Below are 26401 nucleotides of genomic sequence, written 5' to 3'. Positions count from 1 at the left end.
ACTCTAGAAAACATCTAACAGACAAGTAGACCCAAACACATTTTTATGGAATTTAATCTATGGACTCAGGAAAGATGGGCCCTCTCTTTTTGGGGGTAGGTCAAGGATCGTAGGATCCACCTATTTCCACCCTGGCAACAGGCTGAGGGGAGCAGAGGTCAGATATGCAACAACACAGCCCAGTCAGAGTACAGTTTGGACCTCTGATAGTTTGTTATTTTTAAAAAATGCCCCAGAGGCTAGATGTCACAAATTGAAAAGAATTCTACACTTGAAACGCTTTATAATCCATAGCGAAACTTGAGGAAGGAGGAAGACCTTTCAGCCTTTTCTGGTTGTGGCCTTTGTTCCTTGCCTCCTTCTTTCCTTTACTTGCTGAAATCACCTGACACTGGCTTCACTTGGTGGATAAATCCGGACAGGGAAGCTAAGCCAACCTTAAGCACTAAGGTAAGAGGATCTGAACTTGACCATCTCTTCTGCCCTCTTCATACTCTGTAGTAGGACTGCTTCCTGAAGTGTTCTTTGGTGGGGGCAGGGAGTGCAAACCAACCTCAAACTCGGTGAATGGTCCACACACAGTTAAACTCTGGGACTTTAGTGCAGGCTGCGGGGGCCAGGGAAGCCGGCAGAAAGACTGCAGCTGCTGCTGCTCCAGGAAACTGGGGCTTCCTGTTCTCCACCTACAAGTGGCAGCTCCAAAAACCTCTGCCTAGAACTCATCTTGGTTCAGACTGAGATACTGCTTCCCTTTTGTACTTTTGACTTCAGAAATCTGACAGAAGCAGATCTCAGGTGAAGCGTATTTTTGTGGCTCATCAATTTTTACAACTAAGACTATGCAGGCAGGAGTGAAGAAGTGAAGAAAGCAAGTTGACAATTGGTTTCTTTCCTCTGGGAAAGGAAATATTCTTCAATGTAATCATTTCCTGAGCACACCTGGGTGATCGATTCTGTCACTTCCATGGAGAAGCAATGCAAATAACTTGAAAACAGTCGTCATGCAACAAAGCAGTAAAGCTGGAATGGAGTCCTCTTTCCCTGACAGGACATGTTCACCTCAACCACAGGCACCAAGCACAATGTGAGTACTCACAACTGTGGTAAGGGGCACCCATTTGCTTGTTTAGTTTTAGAAACTACGCAGGGGCGCGCCTGGGTGGCTCAGTCAGTTAGATATCTGCCTTGGGCTCAGGTCATGATCCCAGGATTCTGGGATCGAGCCCCGAGTCTGGCTCACTGAGCAGAAGTAGGGTGTCTGCTTCTCTCTCTCCCTCTGCCCCTCCCCCAGCTTGTGCGCTCTACCTTTCTCTCAAATAAATAAAATCTTAAAAAAAAACTATGTATATATGATTTTTATGTAACATATGACTTACTTATATTTAAAACAAAAGAGCCACATGTTCAAACAAGTCAAACAAGACATATTTAAAAATACCCCCCCCAACCAATCCTACCCACTCCCACAATGTAGTAGTGTGGTATATTCTCCCACACCCTTCTTTACACATCAACACATATATGCTTTTTTTCTTTCTCTCTTTCCTTTATTTTTATTTTTTTTTAAGATTTTATTTATTTATTTGAGAGAGAGAGACATCGAGCAAGCATGAGCAGTGGGGAAGGGCAGAGGGAGAGGGATAAGCAAGCTTCAGGCAGAGCAGGGAGCCTGACATGGGGCTTGAACCCAGGACCTAGGATCATGACCTGAACCAAGGGCAGATGCTTAACTGACTGAGCCACCCAGGTGCCCCTCCTTTTTTTGTCTTTTTTTAAATGACATTTTACTATACATTTTACTCTTCAGTATTTTTTTTTTTTAATTTTACTTACTCATTTGTCAGAGAGAGAGAGCACAAGCAGGGGAAGCAGCAAGCAGAGGGAGAAGCAGACTCCCCACTGAGCAGGAAGCCCAATGCAGGACTCGATCCCAAGATCCTGGGATCATGTATTGAGCCGAAGGCAGCCGCTTAAGTGACTGAGCCACCCAAGCATCCCTCTTCAGTATTTTTTATACTGAAGAACGTATGATGATTTTACTTTGGTCAGTAGACAGAGCTACATTCCTTGTAATAGCTTTATAATATCCACCACTGATTTACCCCAGATTATTTAACCATTCCTATTGATGGAGATTTCAGTTGCTTCTTGTTTCCTGCCTGCATAAACAGTGCCCCACTAAAAATCCTTTTTAGAGTTCCTTATGTTATAGTATTTTTAATTTCCACTCTCTCCAAATGTGGGATTGTTAGGTTAAGGGTAACCAAATTAAAAAAAAAAAAATAGTAGCTCTTAACAAACTACTTCCCTAAAATTTGGTAACAATGTATTTTCCTGCCAGCAGTGGAAAAGCAGAAGAGAGCACCCTTTACCTCACACCCTTGGCAGCAAGGAACATCACCACTGTTGTTGTGATAATCTTGTGGGGGAAAATGACCATTTTATTGTCCTCACTTACATTTTCCTAACTTTTTAGTGAGGTTAGCATATTACCTTATTATATTACCTTAGCATATTACCTTGGCTTATTACCTTAGCATATTACCTTAGTGAGGTAAGCATATTACCAATATGCTTATTGGTAATTTAAGTTTTTCTTCTTTGACCTGCCTATTCAAATTTCCTGTTTATTCTTCTATGAGGTTGCCTTTTTATCACTAATTTTTGGGAGTTGTTTTATATATTAGGGGCACCTGGGTGGCTCGGTCAGTTAAGCGCCTGCCTTCAGCTCAGGTCATGATCCCTGGGTCCTGGAATGGGGTCCTACAGCCCCTGCTCAGCGGGGAGCCTGTTTCTCCCTCTGTCTGCCACTCCCCCTGCTTGTGCACTTTCACTCTGACAAATAAATAAAATCTTAAAACAAAAAGAGAAAACTGTTTTATATGTTAAATGCATTAACCCTTAACACACGACTTGATTATTCCTCATATCCCCTGGTGCAGTTTCTGTTGACCTTGATATCTTTCGTCCCATATAATTTTTAAAAAATTTTATGTAATCCAATAGGTCTTTCTTTTCCTTTACGACTTCTGGATTTCTTATCAACCTTATGGACTCCCCAAAATCAGATTATATGCTTCTTAATTTTTTTCTTCTCTTTTCATTGGCTTTTTTTTTTTTTTTTAATATTTAGGACTTTAATCTATCTAGAATCTATTTTCTTTTGTTTTATATGCAGAGTTGTTTTGCTTATTTATTTGGTTTCTCCCAAATGGATAACCAATTATGATGATAACTTTTTTAAAAAAGATATTATTTATTTGGGAGAGAGAGTGAGTGTGTGTGCGCATGCACACGAACAAGGTGGGTGCAGAGGGAGAGGGATATGCAGACTGCCAGCTGAGCAGGAAGCCCAATGCCGGGCTCAATCCCAGGAGCCCAGGATCATGACCCAAGTGGAAGGCAGACAGATGCCCAATGGATTGAGCCACCCGGGTGCCCCTGATGGTAACATTTATTAAATAAGCATTTTTTCCCACTAAATTGAAACACTATAGTGTCATTTTAAAAAAAAAAGCTCTCCTACATACTTGGACCATTTTTGTTCTCTCTGGTCTTTCCATGACTATATTTTGTTTACCTCTGTGTTAATAACTTGTTTTGAATAAGGCAAGTATCCCTTCACTTCTTTTTCAAAAATTTTTTTATTATCCTTGGTATTTGCTCTGCAAGTTTAAGACTCCCATTGGGCTTAAAATGAGAATGATATGAAACATAAATATGATTGAAGAGGGACAGATAATGTCCATATTAATTTTTCTCTTTTAGTAATATGGTATCTCTCTAATTATACCATGTTTTCTCAATAAGATTTTGTAGTATTTTACGTATTCTACATATAGATTTTATACCCTCCATTGTTCAATTTATCCCTAGGTATTTTATAATTTTATATCTACATTTTAAATGAATTCTACTTCTTATTCTAAGTGGCTATTTCCAGTTTAGGCAAAAGTTAATGAATTATGAATGACTATCTTATACCCAGCCACCTTTCCAAATGCTCGTATTACTTTAGCCATCTCTTGGGTTACTAGACATATGTTACATGATCCGCAAATCAAAAAAAGGTCATAATTCTCTATTATTTATACTGATTTTTTCTTCATCTTGTAGCTAAAATTTCCATGGTAAAGTTGAATGACAATTTGACAGAAATGTCTTCAGTGTTTCACAGTTTCAGCTGGTGTTTGATGCTGGATGTTAGGAAAGATGTATCTCATTGGAGCCGCCATCTTGGGTGTGGTATGTAACGCACAATGGGGTCATATCAAAGAAAATTTGTTTTCTCTTGGTGTCCTGGAATAGTTGAAAGTACCTGTTCCTAGAAGTTCAAAAGTATAAAACGGTAAGGACCCAATGCCTTTTTTAGTGATAGATTTCAAACAAACTTACCAATTTTGTCTAATATTATTAGCCAGTTTATGTTTTCTAATTCCTCTTGGATCAAATCTGGTAGTTTATATTTAGCAAGAAAATAGTCCTTTCTTCTTTAAGATTTTTAAGTATATTACTGTGTATTAAAAATCTAATAACCTGTCCTAATTTCAAAATATTATTTGTAACTATGATTATATTTCTTTCTTATTCTGAAGTTTGTATATTTTGTTTTTCCTCAATCAGGTTTGCAATGGTTTGTCTATTTTTTTTTTAAAGAATCAGCTTTTCATTTCATTTAGAATTTCTTCTATTTTTTTATTCATAGTTGTGGTAGGCTGAATCATGCTGCCCCCAACACGTGCAAAGATATTTACACCCTAATCACTGAAAGCTGTGAATATGTTATGTTACGTGGCAAAAGACACTTTGTAAATGTAATTAGTTTATGGATCTTATGATTGGGAGATAATCTTGAATTATCTGGACAGCTTCATACAACCACATGACTCCATTAAGGTATTTTATCTAGTCCCATTTAATTACTGCACTCAGAACCACAGAACTCTCTCACAGGAAAGAAAAAGCTACATAGCTTTGGGGTGGTTTCCATTCTATTCTTCAGAGATACACCCTCCAGATGAGAATGCTCGAAGGCTAGCTGAGTGATCATGGGGACATCATGGGAAGGGCAGAACTAAGTGCTCGTGGGGAGGGCTGCGGACTTGGGCATGAGTCACAGCTCTGCCACTGGTTGTGTAACTCCTGCCTCCTCAGCCCTGGCAAAGGCCATCTCCCAAGAAGGACCAGGAGAGAGAAGCAGAATGCTTCACACAGAGCTCTGGCTTCTGTGTTTGGCATTCTGAAGTGGTGCAGAGGAATGGAGACAAAGTGAGGGGAATGGACAGCTGAGAGCAGAACACGGAGCTGAGGAAAGTTCTGAAGAGACACCAGGAAGCCAAGGGGGGCCCTAAAGCAACTGGCAGCATCTCAATGGCCTTTGTTCTAGCCTCTTATTCTCTGAACAGGGAGGATCCGCCAGCTGCTGGGGGAGAAAAGAAGCTGCCTCCCAGATGAGAAAACACGGAGGGAAAATCAACCTTGAGGACAGGAGGTCTGAGCTAAGCTCAGGTATCCAATTAGAGATACTTTTCTTTTTCATTCTTATCAGTAAGATAGTGTCTGATCCAGGGTTTTCTCTGTGCTCCCATCCTGTCTAGCCCCTTTTCATTCTCTGATCCCTAGCTCCAGTCATGGTGAAAGACCCTAGGGGACCCGCACCCAAGGACGCACTCACAGACCACTGGATGCAATAAGCAAGAGGATTTTATTCGGGCATGCTCAGACTCCCAGGGACACTTGACCACGAAATCCACGAGGGATGGGTCAGTGTCTGAGAGCCCCGATCTGTTTCGGGAATGACTTAATATAGAATTTTACAGTCCATTACATCAGAGCCCTCACTTTTCTAGCCAGTAATTTCAAAGCATTACAGTAAGGCCTACACACAGGTAGCCAATCCTTTAAAATCAACCATACATTCTGGCCAGTCACCGTTCAGGTAGTGTACAGTAGAGGGTACGTGTTGAATTGCACGTTTCTAACCATTATCTGTATACGTGCTGAACCGCACGTCTCCAGCTAGCGTACGTGCTGAACCGCACGTCTCCGGCCTTGGTACGGGAGACAACCCTTATCAATTTTACTTAGTAGTAGGGGAAATTCTTAACAGGGGAAGGGTATAACTTTATTTGATTACACAGCGAGCGAGGGTTTAAGCAATTTTTCATTTCTTAGCAAAGCATTAGAAGCATTATTATACAGAAGCCAGAAACAGCTGGGTTAAACACAGATTTTTGCTATTCGTTATCCTGTTGTGTTGCTTGTTGACTCCTTTATCTATGGTCAGCTGGCCACAGTTTCTTAGTTAGCATAAGCTGGTTATAAAAAGAATGTTAAAACTTATAGGCTATACTATAGTTCTGACCTGGGGTCCTTCAATGGTAATGCAAACTGAAATAATCAATTCAGTCCATACATACATTCACTTTTATTTAATTAAAATTCAAGAAGCTTTATGTCTTTAAAAGCCTTTCTTTAAAAAGAAAAATGACAGATACCTGGTAAGAGGTCTTTTTCTAAGAGGTCATATTTTAAGATATGCCTTATTGCAGGAGGTGTCTGGGTGGTACAGTTGGCTGAGAGATTCTTGGTTTTGGCTCAGGTCATGATCTCAGGTCACGATCTCAGGGTCATGAGATTGAGCCCCATGTTGAGCTCTGTGCTCAGCACAGAGTCTGCTTAAGATCCTCTCTCCATTTTCGTCTGCCCTTTACTCCCATGTTTTCTCTCTCTCTCTCTCTCTCTCAAATAAATAAATCAATCTTAAAAAAAAAAAAAAAGATATGCCTTGGGGTTTTGTAGATTCACTCCAGTTTCTTCTCCTTTATTCACAGAAAACTGAAGTTTACATTGATATCCCAATTATGTAGCTGGATATATGCTGTACAAGGCAAGGGAAATGAGTTGACATAGTTGACAAAGATTTTTCATCAAGGGGCGCCTGGGTGGCTCAGTGGGTTAAGCCTCTGCCTTTGGCTCAGGTCATGATCTCAGGGTCCTGGAATCGAGCCCCACATCAGGCTTTCTGCTCAGCAGGGAGCCTGCTTCCCCCCTCTCTCTCTGCCTGCCTCTCTGTCTACTTGTGATCTTTCTCTCTGTCAAATAAATAAATAAAATCTTAAACAACAACAACAACAACAACAAAACTTAAAAAAAAAAAAAAAGATTTTTCATCAAGGTGGTTAACACCAAAAAGACTTCTAAAATTAACCTTTCCCTTCAGTGACCTAGAACAGCCACATCCCTTTCAAACTCCATTAACTTATGTTTAAAAACAGTACTCTCCGAAGTATGTGTTTTTACTAAGTGAGGAAAGGGGAAAACTAAACTAATCGCTGAGCCTACAAAATCTACCAGAGAAGTAAAATTTACATCTTCATTTATAAAGTTAGAAAATAGAAGTGATAGGAAACATGGGGAAGAAATCTGTAGCTCTTACCTATGCTTGTTTATTTGGCACATGGAACTTGAAGTCTACATAATGGCAGCCTCTGTGTTAAGGAGATGGCAGTTTCCCTACATCGATATGCCCATATCTAAACTCACACACTCAAGACTGAATTCTGCAGTTCTGGTGGCCCCTCAGGGAATAATACTGAATGGAAAGAAAACGGAGCAGAGTCTAGTGGGGGAATGACAAGGCGATTTCCAAGAAATATGAATGTATAGAAAACATCTCTGGTATCTGAAGTGTTTTACTTTTTATAACGTGTTTATAAACACACCAAAAGACTGACCTGTAAGATGTAGAGTATGACAACCGTCAGTCCGACCCAGCTGTGTAGACTGTACATGTTGGGGATATTCAGGGCATTGTGGAAATCAAAAACAGACACCAGAGCAATAATTACGAGAATGGCGGCAATGGTGTGTAACCCTGCGTGGATGGACTTCATCAGGAGCTTGCTGCATTTCCAGGTCCATGGCAGTCTGTAGACGATGATGGCTAGAAAGAGACGAAGGGGGACAGAATGAGGTGTTGCTTTTTTAAATCAACACAAGTTGAACATTTTGATGCACTTAACACTCCCTTGCATGAAACCATTTTCACATGGCTTCTGCTTCTCCCCTCTTCCCTGCCTTTCAAGAATTCCTTTTTGGGCTCTTTTGCCAGCATCTTCTTTACTCCCAACGTATGAACAAACTCTGGTGGCTCTCAGGCTCAGTTCTAAGACTTTTTCTCTGTGGGTGACCTCATTCACTCTTTCACTGAGATGCCATTTACATGGCAGGGACTCCAAAATTCATATCTCCAGCCCAGAACTCCTTCTGAACTCCAGATCCACATAATGCAACAGCTTCTTGACATCTCTGTATATATGCCTCCATATATCTCAAGCTCAGCAAATTCAAAACTAAATTATTAATCTTATGACTGGTTCTGTGTGTGTGCATCTTACTTTGATGAGAAAAGATAAACTAAGGAATAGAAAAATATGCAACACGATCTAAATAGACAAAAGAATATATCCCAGTATTTTACCAAAAACTACATCCAAAAATAGAAAGAGAAACATAAGTAAAATATCAACTTCATTAGCCAACAGAGAAATGCAAATTAAAGTCAAATAAGACTATGTCTACTATATATCTGAATGGCTAAACATGAAAAATACCAAGTATTGGAGAGGATGGAAAGCAATCAGAGCTCTCATGTTCCACAGCAGGAGATATATGAGAACAAACACTCTGGAAAACCAGCAGTATTTATTCAAGCTAAACTTGAGCATAACTTATGATCCAGCAATTCTACTCCTGGGTATATTCTCCAAAGAAGTATGTATTTATGTTCACCAAAAGACATGCACTAGAACATTATTAGCAGCACCATTTGTAGTGGCCAAAAACTAGAGACTCCCCAAATGACCATCTTGAATAATATGAATAAATAAATTGTGATATGGGCACCTGGGTGGCTCAGTGGGTTGAGCCTCTGCCTTCAGCTCAGGTCATGATCTCAGGGTCCTGGGATCCAGCCCTGCATTTGACTCTCTGCTCAGCAGGGAGCCTGCTTCCTCCCCCTCTCTTTCTGCCTACCTCTCTGCCTACTTGTAATCTCTGTCAAATAAATAAAATCTTAAAGAAAAAATTAAAAAAATAAATTGTGATATATTCACACCATAGAATAATACACAATAAAGAGAATGAATAATAACTATATATAACATATATGTCTTATATATAAAATATATATACATAATATATATAATAATCTATAACTAGAACTTCACCCAAGAATATGAATCCACCTATAATGTTGATGCCAAGTAATGAGACATAAACAAGTATGTACTGTATGGATTCAATTTATACAAAGTATAAAAAGAAGAAAAACTCATGTCTGCAATAAGAAAAGTCAGGATATTGGTTACCCTTGTGAGGAAAGGGTGCAGTAACTGGAAAGGAACATACAAGGGATTCCTAGCTTCCTGCTAATACTCTTTCTCCATCTGGGTGCAGGTTACATCAGTTTTCACTGAGGGGAGAATCAGTGTACACTTTCTTGCATGTAGATTAAACTTCAACAAAAACATTTTTTTTTAAAAGATTTATTTATTTATTTATTTGACAGACAGAGATCACAAGGAGGTAGAGAGGCAGGCAGAGAGAGAGAGGGGGAAGCAGTCTCCCTGCTGAGCAGAAAGCCCCATGCGGGGCTCTATTCCAGGACGCTGAGACCACGACTGTTGCTGAAGGCAGAGGCCCAACCCACTGAGCCACCCAGGAGCCCTTAACAAAAACATTTTTGAAAGCATTTTTTTTTAAGTGTCCTGGTTTAAGCAACAGATTATATGGTCACCTTAACCAGCATGTGATTAATTTTTGTTCTGAAGACAATATCCTGCTGCTACCTACCCTCATTCCCACATCTCCGGTCCATGTCAGGGAAAATTTAGGGATCTAAAAATGTAGGGCAGGTTGAAAAAGTTTGAAGAATATTTCCTTGCAAGATAGATTCCATTATATCCACAGTGTATCCTGTATATTGCTTAGTTATAGTAAGAAAAAAAAAAAAGGGCACATTCCTACTAAAGACATTTATAATTTGAATATAAAGAACTTCATAGGATCACAAAAATGTATGAGATTATCTAATCCATTCTCAGGCAGAGACACATATAAACCCACAAAGAAAGATGTGAATTCAGCCTCTTTAAACTTTCAGCACAAAATGTCAATCTTCCTATCCTTTCATTCTATTCCACAACACTTGACAGCCCTCACCATTAAGACAGGATTCTTTTCTAATCCAAAGTCTGAAGAATTGCTACTTACTAATTTTAGTGCATATATGGATATCTTATGACTATGATTGGTTATACTTCCTTGAGGACGTGGGGACTTTTCGGATAATCATTTCTATATTTGGTGAATCTTTTCAAGCCATTTAGTGCAACCAGGTAGACCCGCTGATCCTTAAACAAGGTTATAGTGCTTGATCCTTGAGCAAAGTTAGGGGTAATGATCCCCACACAGTTGGAAATCTGCATATTGGGGTGCCTGGGTGGCTCAGTGGATTGGGCTTCTACCTTTGGCTCAGGTTATGATCTCTGGGTCCTGGGATCGAGCCCCGCATCGGGCTCTCTGCTCAGCGGGGAGCCTGCTTCCCCCTCCCTCTCTGCCTGCTGCTCTTCTTACTTCTCTCTGTCAAATAAATTTTAGAAAGAAAGAAAGAAAGAAAGAAAGAAAGAAAGAAAGAAAGAAAGAGAAAGAAATAATACAGATAGAGCCCATATACTCTTCATACAGCTAGCAACACCTGGTGTTACCAATGGTAACATCTTACATAACCATAGTACAATATCACAACTAAGAAACTGACGTCAATATAATCCACTGACCTAATTCAGATTTCATTAGTTTTATTTGTGTATGTGACCCATTAAGTGTTTTTAAAATAAATATAAAATACTCTCTGCAGGCTGATCAAAGTCTAGAAATAAAATTGAAGTCAACTCAAACACACAGCCTCCCCTCCTTATGCTTTTTCTCCTCTGATTCAGTGGCACACCATATAGGATTTTCTAGTTCTCAAGAAAAACAAATGCCTCTTGACCCAATGCCTTTGTGACCTTTCATCCACATGGTAGGGAGCATTTTGCAGTATGTGTGATCAGGCAGTAGTAAAATAAAAATGTAGCTAATATGAAAATCTAGCAATCATCTCACCCTCTTCTGAGTTAACCTCATTTATTACACACACACACACACACACACACACACACACACAACTGAGCCCTTGCTAGATAGGAGGTGCCATGCTAAGTACTCTACTTGTTTACATTTACATTATAATTCTTACCTCAACTCTGTGAGGAAGGGATGATTACCGTTACCATGAGCATCATACAGAGGAGGAAGCTAAGGCACAGAGAGGTTAAGTAGCTTGTGTAATCTTAGTAAGTGTTTTAAAATTAATATTATTATTGTCATCATCATCTTCATTGCCATCCTATCACTCAGACATTGCCCTCATCTTAGATGAGGAAACTTGAACATCTACATATGAAAAGGAAATACTTGGAATATGTTTGCTTGGAAAGCAAAATTATGAACAATAAATCACAACAGCTTTTTCTCCCCCATCTGGATCCTGTTACATTGCATTTTTCCCAAAGTCAAAACTAACCTCTGATATTAGAAGTCAGGAGTAGTTATCATGACTGAGAGATGTTACGATGGTTAATTCTCAGATGCCTGGGATGTTGTTTCATGGTTCGGGTACATGAATGTGTTCACGTTATAAAAACATGTAACTTATGATTTAGGTATTTTTCTGCATGTATGTGGTTCTTCAATAAAATAGCTACAAAAATGTTCAGCAAAGAATCTTTACTCTTCTAAGTACTACAGGCGTCACAGAGGAATGTGATAAAACTAAAATCTTTCCCCTTTAACTGTTAAAACTGGATTTTTAAACCTTTCACATTTACCTAAATGATTTTAGATTGGGTGCACACTAGCTTTCCTTCTCCAGCAGTCACACAAAAGGAACGCAATTCAATCTTTTACTGTGGATTTGGGGTTACCAATGAAACATATTATCCTCTTGCCAGAGAAAGCCCTTAGGGGCTTTGAGCAGGAGAGGGGCTTGTCTCTGATTCACATAAGCCCAGGCAATTACGGTTTTCCAGTCCCGGGATCTAGTTTAGAGTTCTTCAATCTCTTAAGTATCTTGCTCAGGTTAGGGTGCTTACCCTCCCTCCATCATCCTGAATTATCTTTTATTCCTACCAGCTTTAAGTTCTAGTTTATAAATCTTTATGTTGGCAAAAATCGGAACATCTGTTAAATCAGAGTGATGAATACATGGGGATTGGTTATGTTATTTTCTGTATGATTGAAAGAGTTTCTAATAGTTTTGAAGTTAAAACAATATTTTCGAAAGCTCACAAACCTAGGAGTGAATTAATCTCTACTAAGTCGGTGGAAATTGGAGAGGTTCTCATGTGAGTGAGGCATGGAGTTTTCTGCCCATCCTGGCTATGGAGTTCTGCTACATAGTTCACTATCATTCAAAAGCTCCCTAGGTAAGTGAGGGATAACTGCAAAATACCATGTTTGCATAAGGTGTTTACATGTTTTTAAAAATGTATAAATAACCAAACCATGGTGGACTTCAGGAGAAAGGGCAACCTTAACAAATCAAACCACATTTCTTAAACAAGAAGCTACTCTTAACAGTTATAAAAACTTCCTGGAGAGCGGAATTTAAATATTTCTTGCTTCTTTGGCTTGGCATTTACTTAAACACCATTCCTGAGGTTCAGCGAGAAGGAAGAAAAAGGTCTCATAAGCCCATGAGGAAGGGAAGTGGCATCAAACAGCTACTTGTAACTGAAACAAGGGTTTTCTGTTAGAGGCCCTCATTGGCAAGACCAATTTTCCCCCAGAAAATGATGGAAAACATGAACACATATATATGAGAAATACATGTTAGATCTTTTAAAAGAAAAATTATTGGTAGTGGAATATGCTATTCTGATAAACTTAAAAAGAAAGCAAGGAAAGAAAGGAAAAAGGACATCAACACCTGTATTTAATTGGTTTTCGGACAAATGAAGGTGAAAAATGGTCTTTTTAAGTAAGTAATAGGTACTCTACACTCGGGCCCACTTAACAGCTTTACATTAGCTTTAAGTGAACCCCAAAATAAAATAAGAGTAAGTTATTGTTTGAAGTACATTGTAATTTTATACGCTAATTTTAAACGCTTATACATTCTAATTAAATATGGGGTACCTATTACACTTTTCTTAACTCTTTGAATAAAGCATTATTTTGACATCTTTGGTATAGGCTCCAAGCAGTATTATCAACTAATTTCCCTGTGCACCCAAAAAATGTGCCAGAAAGTATCCAAAGACCTCAAGGTTAAACGTAAAAGCAGGGGTGACTGGGTGGCTCAGTCAGTCAGACGTCTGCCTGCGGCTCAGGGCTTGGTTCTGGAGTCCTGGGATCAAGTCCGCATTGGGCTACCTGCTTAGTGGAGAGCCTACTTCTCCCTCTGCCCCTCACCCTATTCATGTTCTCTCTCTCAAATAAATAAATAAATCTTAAAACAAAACACGTATAAGCAGAGAACCGTTTTATTTTTATTTATTTATTTATTTTTTTTTTAAGATTTTGTTTATTTATTTGACAGACAGAGATCACAAGTAGGCAGAGAGGCAGGGAGAGAGAGAGGGGGAAGCAGGCTCCCCACAGAGCAGAGAGCCCCACGCGGGGCTCGATTCCAGGACCCTGGGATCATGACCTGAGCCGAAGGCAGAGGCTTTAACCCACTGAGCCACCTAGGCGCCCCCTGAGAACCGTTTTAAAATAATCTTCTTGGGGGGGACGCCTGGATGGTTCAGTCAGTTAAGCGTCTTTGACTCAGGTTATGATCCCAGGGTCTTGGAATCAAGTCCCCGGGGAGTCTGCTTCTCCCTCTGCCTGCCGCACCCCCTGCTTGAGCTCTGACAAGTAAATAAATAAAATCTTAAAATAAAATAATCTTCTTAGATTCCTGCAGTGGCTCACAAAGAGAATCTGAACTCTGAAGCGCAGAGACCCCAGCCTGCAGGCACTGCGCAGGCGGAGCACTCGGGGCTGGCGGGGCCAGGGACCCGGTGATGCGGTAGCAGTGGAGGCCTGCAGGCTTTGCCACCGGGCACTGCCAATTGTGACCCCCTGAGTGCCCACCTCTGGGTAGGGCCGGTCCCACGTCTGGCAGTGACAGAGCCGGGTGCCTACCTCACCCTCTCAAGGGCCCCCGGCAGCACCATGTCTGCCCTTCTGGAGCCTCCTGACCCCCAGGGTGTTGCACCAGAACATCGAGATGGAGTCTGTGCGCAAACCCCCCTAAGAGGAAGAGGGGGACAAGATGATAGAACAGAAGATGAAGGAGGAGCAGAGGAGAAGGAAGAAAAAGGAGATGGACGTGAGAATGTCACTGCAGGAGCCCAAGGAACAAATCTGAAGTTTTAGGAGAAGCTTTGGGCCCTAGAGGAAGAGAAGCACCAGCTTTTCCTGCAGCTCAAGAAAAGTTCGACGTGAGGAGGAGGAACGGGCGCGAAGAGGGACCTGACCGCTCTGCCGTCAGCTGCGCCCCGCAGAGCCTGGTTGCTCACACAGGGGCTCACCTCCTCGGCGTGCAAAAGAGCCCTGGAAGACCCTGGAAGAGCCTTGGAAGGTACCCTCCTGGTGGCTGAGAGGACCAAGCAGATGTTCAGACGCCAAGTGCTTGGAACCCGGCACTACGTGGGCTCAGCAGCTGCTTTTGCAGGGAGCCCAGAGCCCGGTCAATTCCAAGGCGGCCCCAGCAGTGCCTACGGAACCGCCTGCCTCACTATGGACCCACTTAGCCAGCCGTTAGGCCCAGTCTGCAGCTCAGAGCACCTTCGGCGTTTCCGGCAGCACGGTACCTGTCTCAGCCACAGCCACAGCTCCACGCAGGGCACTTTCCGCCCACCCAGACAGGTTTCCTACAGCCTGGCGGTAGGCGGTCCTTACAAAGGCAGATGAAACCAACAGACTGGTTTTTCTGACTTTTCCTGCACCCTATGTATCCCCAAGCTCTGCATGCACCCTCCGGACTCTCTGCCTCCCTCCAGCTTCTGGGGAACAGGCAACCAGCAGTAAAGTCGGGCTTCCCAGTTACCAGGCAACCTGGTTCTCACTTCCCCTTTATCCAGCAAAGCCCCAGAATTTGTGGTCCTACCACAAGTGACTATCAGATTTTTATCTTCAACCTGTCCCCCACTCTCTGTCATGGGTGAGGATCCCCGGTGTGTCCCAGTCCAATAAAATCCACCTGCCACGGGGGGGGGGGGGGGGGGGGGGTAGAATCTAAATTTTGAAACATGCCTGTGTATTCAAACTGTCTCACCACATGAATATCATGTAACTGAAAACCTTTAGAGAATCAAAATGCAGGAAGTGATTTGGATGATTTGGAAGATTTGTTTTAGTATCTTGGCACTTAAACATCTCTTTGAAGTGACTGAAATCACAAAGGCGGCTAGTTGGTAACAAATAGTGTGTGAAGAGAGAAAAATCCAATTAATTGCTAGACATTTATAAATATCCAGAAATCCTGCATTGTTAGAAACATCAGCTATATTTTCTTATGCCTCGTATCAATATAACAGATTAGAAATAGTACTGGCTCTGACATCACCTCTTTGTGATCTCTAAAATCTCTAAAATCAGGCACTGAACTTCAAATCCTATGGCTCAGGTTTTCCAAAGGAAACCATAATTCGGCTCTAGCAAACTCAAATAGGAACAACTTGTAGGCAAGACTACATTTTACTCCTTTGTTTTACAGTGTCTGGCATGCAGTAAGCGCTTAATTAATGTATGCTAGTTAAATAGCATGAGATATGAGAACTGAATGAATGAATGAACTTAGAAAAGTATGGCCTAAGTCTGTATCGTTATTTCAAAGCCTATTTTGGCTTTTTAAGAAAGATTCTACAGGAAGAAAAGAAGTTATAACAAAGATTTCTGGTCTAATTTCTTAAAAAAGAAGATTGTTCTACTTTTTAAGGGAAAAATTTTAAATCCCACAAAATCAAGATGAGAAGCTCTAGCAGGAGTCACTTGTAAACTGGAAGGTATGGACTGGATTTGGTCCATAGATGTGTTTTGTTTGATCAGCATCATGTTTGGGTTTTTTTTTTTTTTAATATTTATTTATTTGAGAGAGAGAAAGTGAGACAGAGCATGAGCAAGGAGAAGGTCAGAGAGAGAAGCAGACTCCCCGTGGAGCTGAGAGCCCGATGCGGGACTCGATCCCGGGACTCCAGGATCATGACCTGAGCCGAAGGCAGTCGTCCAACCAACTGAGCCACCCAGGCGTCCCTTGTTTTGGTTTTGTGGCTGGTTTACTTTTAGATTGAACCAGGTTTTTTTTCTTTTCTTTTTAAAGATTTTATTTATTTACTAGACAGACAGATCACAAGTAGGCAGAGAGGCAGGCAGAAAGAGAGGAGGAAGCAGGCTCCCCGCTGAGCAGAGAGCCCGATGCGGGGCTCGATCCCAGGACCCTGAGATCATGACCTGAGCCGAAGGCCTGAACACACTTAGCCACCCAGACGCCCCTAGATTGAACCAGTTTTTAAAAATCTGGGTTCTCCTGGATAATTGGAAGCTCTAGGCACTTTGGGCTGGCATCCCCATAGAGCTACATTCCGCTGCAGCTAAGAAGTTTCCTATTTTGTCCAGAGTAGGCGCTCTCTAATTCTTTACAATCCCCCCTCTGCCCTCAACACACACACACACACACACACACACACACACACGGCATTTACCTTTTGTTGCACGAGGATCTGACCTTTGGTTAACTGTCCTAATAAACAGATACCAGAGGCTTGACATTAATGTTATTAGGCAACGTCAATTTATAATAAAAATTACCCCCTGATGGACTGGGAGAAACAATAAAAATTCTATAAATATCCAATAAAGCCAAACTTTGGGCTTCCCAGAGTGCAAAACTGTTATAAGCTGTGATGGTTTCCTAGGGCTACCATAATAAATTAGCACAAACGGAGTGGCTTCAAACAACAGAAATGTCTTCTCCCACAGTTCTGAAGGCCAATAGTCCAAAATCAAGGTGTCTGGCAAGACTGGTTCCTTATGGAGGCTTTGAGGCAGAATCCAGTCCATACTTCTCTCCTAGCTTCTGGTGGCTGCTGGCAACTCTTGGTGTGCCGTGGCTTGGACACATCATTTCAATATCTGCCTCCATTTCACATCGCCTCTACCCTCTGTGTCTGTGTTCCAAGTCTTCTCTTTTCTAAGGTTACAAGTCATTGGATTTAGGCCCCACTCTAAATAAGGATGATCTCATTTTGAGATCCTTAACTTTACATCTGCAAAGATACTACAGTCACATTCACAGATCTGTAAGATTAGGAGTTAGATGTGTCTTTTGGGGGCCATTGTTCAACTCACTGTATATCCCCTTCAGGGACACTGGCAACCAGGTCTGTAGAGTATTACAGAAGATACTGGCTCCTTCCCTGGGGCTAAAGATACATTATATGTTAATAAAAAATAAAAAAAATAAATATATTGGCTTCTGTGGGGCATGAGGACCTTAATCTCTGATCCCACCAATGCAGATCTTGCCTCTGGTGTCTGAATGGTCTCCCAGAGAAAGACTGGTTTATGGGTGGATATATGGCTGCTATATGAACAATTGCAGAAAGGATGCCCATTACAAAAGAATACCAAATGCTGCCCTGGCAGCAAGCTCTGGTGCCCAGTGTGATCTTGGCAGTCTTGTGTATCTGAATGTTTAGTTGAACAGAGGAAGACACAGTAGTGGGTGCTATACCATTTCTCATATTGATTTTGTTTTTATTTATTTATTTTTAAACGATGGAATGCTTCACGAATTTGCGTGTCATCCTTGTGCAGGAGCCATGCTAATCTTCTCTGTATCGTTCCAATTTTAGTATATGTGCTGCCAAAGCGAGCACTCTCATATAGATTTTATAAGGCCATCCTTGTTAGTATGGCTTGTGGTTTAGAAGACTGACCAAACTTTCATTAATTTAGTAAATATTTATCAAATGCGGACTAGATGTTCAGTAGCATTCCACACACAATGGATACAGCAGTGGAGAAAACAGACAAGGTAGCTTACATTCTAGTAGAAGACAGACAATGAATGAATAAATAACTAAAATAGTCAATGGTCAGAGTCTGGATAATACTGTATTTTGAGTTTGGAGTCAATATAATTTTCTGAAGGATTGGATGAGAAGTATGTCAGGAAAAGAGGAATCCAGGATGACCATATGAATGTCCAGAAAGGATGAAGCTACCATTTACTAAGATGGGGAACCTGTGTAATGAGTGGTTTTGGAGGTATGAAGAAGATGGAGAGCTGAGGTTTGGACATGTCTAGTTGACATCCAAACAGAGATTCTGAGTAGACAGATGGATATGTGGGTCTGAAGTTCCAGGGAGAGGTCCAAGCCAAAGACACAAATATCGGATTCAGTGAATAGACAGTGTTGAAAGCCACGAGACTGGATGAGATCACCAAGAGTATGAGTGCATCAAGAAAGGAGAAATGCTCAAAAGACTGGATTTTGGACACTTTAAATTTAAAGGATCAGGGAGAAGAGGAGGAACAAGCGAAGGACACTGAAAGGCATAGCCAGTGAAGAGAGTACAGCCAAGCACACCATGTGTTCTTGGAAGCCAAGTGAAGGAAGTGTCCCACGGAGGTCAGTTACACCAAATGCTGCTTTCTGATCAGGCAAGATGAAGGCTGAGAAGAGACATTGAATTAGCTACGTGCTTGCCACTAGTAACTATGTTAAGAGCAATTTTGACTGAGCAGTGGAGTAAAAGCCTGACTGGAGTGGCTTCAAAACAGGACAAGGGAGAGGAACGGGAGATACTTTTTTGTTTATACTTCAGGTGTTGACAAAAATTTCCAAAAATGTTCTGTGGTGGTAATGGAAGCAGAGAACTGAAACAGTAGCTGAAGGGGGAACATGGCATTAAGAGTGCTGCTGGTTTTATAAGGACAGACATTATAACATGTTGGAAATAATCCAACGGTGGGAAAAAAGTTTATGATGCAGAAGGAAAAAGGGAGGATTGATGTCTTTGGTAGACAAGAGGAGACAAATGTTGTACTTCGATGGCAACATTCTAATGGGCCTGATGTCTTTAGAAGATGCATTTCCAATATAATTTGATGCTCGTTCTTCCTAAATAAATCTTTGCAGCCAAACTGGCTAAACAGGCTAATCACTGAGGGGCAAGGGAGGGCACTTTTACTTTAGATGCTATCATTATCATCCCAAATGAGTAAAATTGCATTTTGTTACTAACAGTTTAATGAAGGTACAGAGCTAATCATGCCTTTGTTCTTACTGGCCTACGTCTGTCAGTTCTAGGTGTTATTTTAGAGCCAGATATACAAAAAAGTGAGCAAAATAATCATTTCTATAACATTTTTATTAGTTACATTACAAAGAGATCTGCATGTATTTATTTATAACAAAAATTCTGTTTTGGGTTGCCTTGCATTGTGTCCTTATGCTTTGTGGCAAGCTTCCTTTCCCTAAAATTGGTAGGTTTTGTTCTTGGTGGTGCTCCCAAGACTGGTTTTGGGGTAGGTATCTGGGGCATTCTCTCCATTGTCCTCTGGGCCAGGCTCTATCCCAAGAGCCTTTTCAACTACACTTAAGTGGACTTGGAATGTGGTCACTTCTAGAGGCATTAATCGGAAATGCCAACTGCCTTTTAAGAAGTACTCAGTTTTGGGACGCCTGGGTGGCTCAGTTGGTTAAGCGGCTGCCTTCGGCTCAGGTCATGATCCCAGCATCCTGGGATCGAGTCCCACATCGGGCTCCTTGCTCCGCAGGGAGCCTGCTTCTCCCTCTGACTCTTCCTTCCACTCTGTCTGCCTGTGCTCGCTCTCATTCACTCTCTCTCTGACAAATAAATAAATAAAATCTTTAAAAAAAAAAAAAAAGAAGTACTCAGTTTCTTTTTGTTCCTCTTTTAAATGTTACTGAAACGTAGTTACATTTTCTCACAAAGCCAACTTGAGATCATTACACAATTCAGTTTCTCTCCCCTCAGATTATACAGTAAACGGAGTTCTACATGTGGAAAACGGAGGAGGATAGAATTGCTGAAACTTCTATTCCGCAAATTTAAATATTTGAATTTTCTACCTTTTACCGAGTAACACATTCCACCTTGCTGAACCTTTTAAAAGGTCAGCTGCCACTTTGAGAGGGTTTATTTGTTTCACTCTTTTCTGCAGCCTTCTTTTCGAAGGTTGTTTCTCTGGTTTCCTGGCAGTGTTATTTACTTCATGAGAAACATTCCTTTCAGAGAAGCACAAAGCCTCTTCTAAGTTCTCTTTGAAACTCTTCCTTAATCACTAGATATTTACTAGATATTCCACTCGTTTAAAATTTTATTTCAGTTTTAGATATCCCACTGTTGGTTATATTCTCTTTTAGAACACATGTATTTCTCAAAATATATCTGGACTATGTGTCTGCGGGCCTCCATGTGCACACATTTATTTTGTAACTTTTCTGCTAACCCCAGAGCTTGCTTTTTAAAGGTGTTTCACAAGACTCTTGCTTGTTCTCAAATGGTTTTAAGTATTGCTTACTGTTTGTGTATTGTATTTGTAAGGCATTTCATGCTTAGAATAATAACTGTAATTTAGCCTTCCCTTCCTCATCTCTAAATATTTGTGCATCACAGACAAATTCAGTTGCATCCTTTTCATTACTAGAGATCTGAAAGAGCAAAACCTAAAAATTTCCTCCCTGAAACAATTACACACAGTAAAAAAGCCCTGTTCTAGCATGACTGGTCTGTAATGTGTGTTTCCCTCCTGGCCTATAATGTTGATTACTGAACACTTATCCTTCCACTGCTGGACCCGAGGAGACACTGGCCCACTGAGATTTGTACAAACTTGGGAGTACTATGCATGTGCCTGTCTGCAGGAAGCAGCTTATGTTTATGTTGATTAAATGCATTATCTGATTTAAGTGCTTTGCAAATCTGGAATCCAAATAGTAAACAGGAGAGATATTCCAAAACAGATACAAATACCATAACTAAGCTTTAAGAAAACAAAGTTTGCATAAAATAAACAGATGAAAATTCCCCAAATATCCATTTACAAGTTTTTGGTTTTTTTTTTTTTTTTTTTTTTGTAAGAGAGAGTGAGAGACTCCCCTAGGTGGGGCTTGATGTCCCAACCCTAAGATCACGACCTGAGCCATAATCAAGCTTAATGGGCTGAGGTACCCAGGCGCCCTTCCATTTACATGTTTTTGCCCCAAAGTGAGTATGGACAGATTAAGAAAAGCCCATAGTTTAGAGAAACTAGAAACCTTTTAGGAAAACTCTAATGGACTCTAACAGGAATAAAGAATTTCAAGGTGTATTTTAGATGAAGTGTTTGCTCCTCTTAAGAATATTTTGCAGAAAGTAAGCATATTACCTTAAAGGCAGAGAAATGAACTCTGAAAATAAGGGTAAGGTACTTAGCTGCTCTGTGTCTTGGTTTATTCTTAAATCCCTGTGAAAGAATGCACTAGTGGGCATACAGAAAGCACTCAATAAAATGTTAGTGACTGTTTTGTGACCATCTCCTCTTGGGTCAATCAGGAAACAACTAGTATCATCTGTGTTTCCCTTATCCTCACAATTATGAGAAGACTCTGGAAAATTTTCTGGTATTAGGAGATGCTCTGAAGTGCTGGTTGGAAGAGATAAGGAGACTGTTTCTCCTACTTTGAGCAAACAGAGGACGTTGGCAGCTCTGGCCACACTTCAGGGCTCCACCACCAAGGAAAGAGTGCTTCTGATGACAGCAACTTTGGAAATGGAGTATGTTTTTCTCATTTTCGGTCAGTAGCAAAATCACCTAGACTTACCTAAGGAAATAACTTGGCTGCCTGATGGCCCTCGCACCCCGTTGCCTATGGCAACCCAGGTGAACTAAGCCTGAGCAACACCTACCACTGCATCCCAGGGTGAGAGGGTGCTGGCCACACCTGTGGAAGGCGGCAGCAACGTTTTACACTGAAACAAAAATCTTTGCTTTGCGAAAGAGATCAGAGCTCTTTTCTTCACTTGTTTGTTTTGGAGAGCCAGATACTGGTGGAGAAAAGGTGGCCTGCTCAAAGACAAGGCTTAGAGGTTTCAGCTGATGGGCACCTCTTTCTGAAACCTTTATGCTTCTATCCATTGTTTTCTGAGCTATAACCACCCCCCACCACCACTTTCTACCTTCTTCTAAATACTTTATCAACCAGGCCTTGACTCCACTTTTTGAAAAGTGTCTACAAATAAATGGGGCTTGCACTACTAGCTAAAGCTTCCTTTCCAGCCAAGCAGCAGAGGAAGGAAACTGTCAGGACACTGAGTGTCACTACACAGCCACAGTAAAAACCACCATGGATGGGGGGAAGCGGGAGTGCAGAGGTGAAATGGGTGAAGGTGGTCAAAAGTTACAAACTTCCAGGTATAAAATAAGCACAGCATGATGACTACATGAATAATATTATATTGTATATTTGAGCCGTGGCTGAGAAAGTAGATCTTAAAGGTCGCTAAGAGAGCACATCTTCAAAGTTCTTACCACAAGAAAAAAAAACTGTGTAGCAATGTTGAGTGGGTGCATGTTAGCTAGATTTACTGTGGTAACCATTCCGATTTATAAATCCTGAATATAATCATACACCTGGCCATGTTACACACATGAAACATGTGTGTCAATTATACCCCAAAACAAAAATCAAAACAAAATCTGCTGTCCACGGAACCCTCCCTCTCGGTCAGCCTCATCCCAGGCAGCGCAGGCCCGGAGCTGGCTCGTGTGGGGCCAAACATGGACACGGCAAACCCCAGGGATGTCTCAAGCACAAGCCCGTCTGGGAGCCAGGCGGCCGGCCGCAGGCCCTCACCTGGCATCTCCTGCCCGATTCGGGGCCAGCGCCCAACGGGAAGGCCCGCAGGGGAAACTTCCCTGGTCGGCAGCCACAAAAACAAGTTGGGCTCAAGTCCGTCCCATGACCAGGCAGGGCAGCCTAACACCCTTTTGAGTCCCGGAGGCTTCCCGGACTGTCCTGAACTGAACGCTCTACGAGGAGTGAAACCCCAGTTGATGCTTTCCTCACCCTGGCCACCGGCTGACCGGCCGGCCCCTTCACTCAGGACCGAGGCTGGGACCGGGACCGACAAATTCTCGCCCCACTATTTCCCCCGTTGCGTTTCTCTCCCAATCTGCCCCGCTGAAGAAAGTTCCGAGAAAGGCCTCGCCTAAAGAGCCTCTCTGCGCCAGGGACCGCGCAGGCTCCGTCCACAGGGGGCGATTTTCGGGGCTACTGCGCTAGGGAGGCACGGCTCTCCAGCCTCCCTCCTGCGTCCCGGCTTCGGGGGTCACCCGGCGCTTCCAGCGCGCCCCCGCCACTCGCAGCAAAGAGTTAACCAAGGGAGGCCGGCGGAGCGGGCCACCCGCCCGGCAGCAGCTGTGCTCTGCCTTCCCTCCTCCCCGAGGCGTCTGGCCGCGCTCCCCGGCCCCGCGCGCCGCCCCAGGGCCGCCGCTGCCCGCTAGCCCACGTCGGCCGAGTCACGGCTCTGCGCGCCCGCTGCCACGGACTCGGTCCCGCCGCCGCGCCCCGCCGTCTCGGCGCCAGGGCGCCCTCCGCTCGCGCCCCGCGCGCCCCCCTCACCCCCTCGCTCGCCCACGTCGGCCCCACTCGGCTGAGAGCGATCCGTCCCGGGCCCCGGCCGTTGCGTCCCTCCCCGCTGCCTCCCAGGAGATGCCAGTACCGATGCCCTGGATGAAGACGAAGCCGGTGACCATGAGCACCGGGTGCCAGTTAAACTCGAGCGCTGTCCCATCCCAGCCGAGTCCCTCCCGGTAGTGGAGGACCCAGATGAGGGTGAAGATCACGGACAGGAAGCCGACGAGGAGCGACGACACCAGCAGCCCCAGAAAGCCCTTGTAGCCGTCCATGGCCATCAGAGCCCCATAGCCAGCCGCAAGAACTCTGCCAGGCGGTGGCGGCGGCCTTAAGGTTCTGACTCCGGGGCGGGACGCGGGCTTCTACTCCTGGGAGCTGCCTCCGCCCGGGAGGAGGGGCTTCCCCGCCAGCCGCTGGAATCTCGGGGCCGCTCCCTGGCCCGGCATCCAGTAACCCACCCAGTTCGTTGCTGGGGCGAGAGCTGGAAGGATTACATACCCACCGCTTGCCGTGTCCATTGTTTGTGAGATGATTAAGGAGTAGGGCTACCGCTAGGTTTTGAGAAGAGAGGTTGGGATTGTGTATTGATTTTGATTAACGAAGCCTGCTGAGGCCCCAGCCCTGAGGACTGGCTGTCTTCAGTAGATGCCAGGAATGTGCCCAAGAGGCCTTACCTAACAAGGAAACTCCTTGCAGTTTGCGCTTTAGAGAGGGAAGACAGACATCTCCTGGACCCTGAATTTGCCTACACAGTGTGATAAATAATGGATCATAAAAGTGCCCACCTACACAGACTAATCTGGACCAAAGCCCCACTTTGATGAAATGAAACTTCACTCTTTCCCCTCTTTCCAGCATCCCTGTTACCGTCTCCATTAGACTGTCTGTTGCCTGTTGTCTGTTGCTATAAAAGAAAACGTGGCTCTTGGGGCCCCTGGGTGGCTCAGTCTGTTAAGCATGTCTGCCTTTGTCCTGGGATGGGGCCCCGCGTCCAGATCCTTACTCAGTAGGGAGCCTGCTTCTCCCTCTTCCTCTGCCTGCTGCTCCCCCTGCCCATGCTCTCTCTCTCTCTCTCTGTTAAATAAATTAAATCTTAAACAACAACAACAACACAAAACAAAACCAAAAACGTGACTCTGGCTGTGAGGGCCTCTAGAACGCATTGGAACATTCACTTCTAGCTTCCCCCTGTAGCTCATCTCCAAGGACTGGTTTACCATATTGTCTTGTTGCCATTTTGAAAGATCTTTGGATGTGCAGGCAGCGTGTAGAAGTGATTTTCAACAGAAAGACCAAGGAAGTAGGAGTGGCGAGCCCTGGTGGTAGGGCAGGATTAAGGGTTATGAGTAGGAGGCGGCACACTTCACCTGTCATTACTTTGCCCTTAGTGGAGAAAGAGAGGGAGAATACGTATGTCGGAAAGAAGGACCCGTGCCTGCAGTATAAGGCTTTCTGTGGTCTGGCCCAGCCTCACCCTCCTCTCTCGTCCTTACACACCCTGACTGGCCCCGAAGTCCATAGCTGTAAACTTCTCACCCAGCTCCTGACCCCTCTACTCACATCCTTGCCTTTGAGTTTTCCTGACCCCATCTCCACCAACACACCTTCTCCAAATCTGCCCTTGCTTTATGCCTCCACTCCCCTACCTCCCCATCCAGTGCCTCTGTGTTTCATTTTCAAACTGTGATGTAATCATCTGTTCCTATGGCTGTCTCCACTCCCCAGACCGTCCCCTGGAGAGTATGAACTGTCTGATTTATCATTTTATTCTTCCTTGGCATCTAGTAGTTACTCAGTAAAGGAAGCGGACTGAGCATATAAGGATAGATGACACATTCCAACTGGGCAATTTAATAATGAACGGGACTATTTGCAAAGTTGTGGGCAGGGCATAGGAAACCACAAGGGTTTGGCAGTGCCCAGGCCTGAAGGGAAGAGGGTTACTGGAACCGAGAGAACTGTGTAAAGAGGGCAGTCTCACTGAGGTTCTGGCCTTGAGTTGAGCCTGCAGCGACCTCACAGGCAGGAGGAATGAGAAGCAGGATGAATATTCCAGTCTGACTCTCTTCCCCTCCAGTTTCCTGTCCAGGGTCCCAAATGGCTGACCCTTCTCAGAAGCTGATGTAGTCTGTATAGATCAGCCTTCCAAGACACACACCAGGGTGGAAAAGCGTAGAAGCAAACCCATAGGAACGAAGAGAAACTATCACCGAATCGTCCAGTCTTATTTTTTTTTTACTTTTTTGGCTCCTGAGTGCCATAAACATTCCCTATTTAATGTTATGCTGTTTCTCTTCCTTTGTGATCTTCAGCTAGTAATTCTTTAACAATGTCATTGTGTCCCTATTCTTTTCCCTTAACGTAGCTATTCCTTGTCCCCAGTTAACCTCTTCACCTCCTTTACTCAACATCTGTACTCCACTCTGGAGTTTATTTTGCTCCACAGAAGCAGCAAATAAGAATCTCTGGGATTCCAGATTCCATTCAATCCAGTTAATGGATTCCATTCCATTTAACAAAACATCTTAGGAGAATGAAAACATGGCCAAATGGTACAGATGGTGTTGAATTATCTTGCACTTATAAGCTAAACTGAGAGGATTTCAACTTTTAAGTCGTTCTTGTCAAAAGTTCAGAAAGAACAGAAAACCAATAAA

General features: G+C 42.9%; 1 protein-coding gene, 1 non-coding gene and 1 pseudogene across 2 annotated transcripts in view; 1 reads left to right on the top strand and 2 right to left on the bottom strand.

Annotated features, from left to right (window-relative positions):
- Positions 1-24190, bottom strand: part of LOC132013828 (plasma membrane ascorbate-dependent reductase CYBRD1) — a 35145-nt gene extending 10955 nt beyond the window's left edge. The window contains exons 1-2 of the mRNA XM_059394156.1: positions 23830-24190; positions 7737-7945 (exon numbers count right to left, since the gene is read on the bottom strand). Coding sequence (XP_059250139.1) covers positions 7737-7945; positions 23830-24022 — 402 coding nt within the window. The 5' untranslated portion in view covers positions 24023-24190. The remainder of the gene's footprint in view (positions 1-7736; positions 7946-23829) is intronic.
- On the top strand, positions 12461-15060 carry LOC132013334 (G protein pathway suppressor 2-like; annotated as a pseudogene).
- On the bottom strand, positions 17866-17972 carry LOC132014694 (U6 spliceosomal RNA). The gene has a single exon (XR_009403349.1). It is a non-coding gene; the product is annotated as a U6 spliceosomal RNA (small nuclear RNA).
- Positions 24191-26401: the final 2211 nt, after the last annotated feature.

Source organism: Mustela nigripes, chromosome 3, assembly GCF_022355385.1.
Source record: "Mustela nigripes isolate SB6536 chromosome 3, MUSNIG.SB6536, whole genome shotgun sequence".
In the NCBI taxonomy this organism is placed as follows: Eukaryota; Metazoa; Chordata; class Mammalia; order Carnivora; family Mustelidae; genus Mustela; species Mustela nigripes.
Note: the sequence above shows the minus strand (reverse complement) of the source record. Positions and strands in the feature narration are given on the sequence as shown.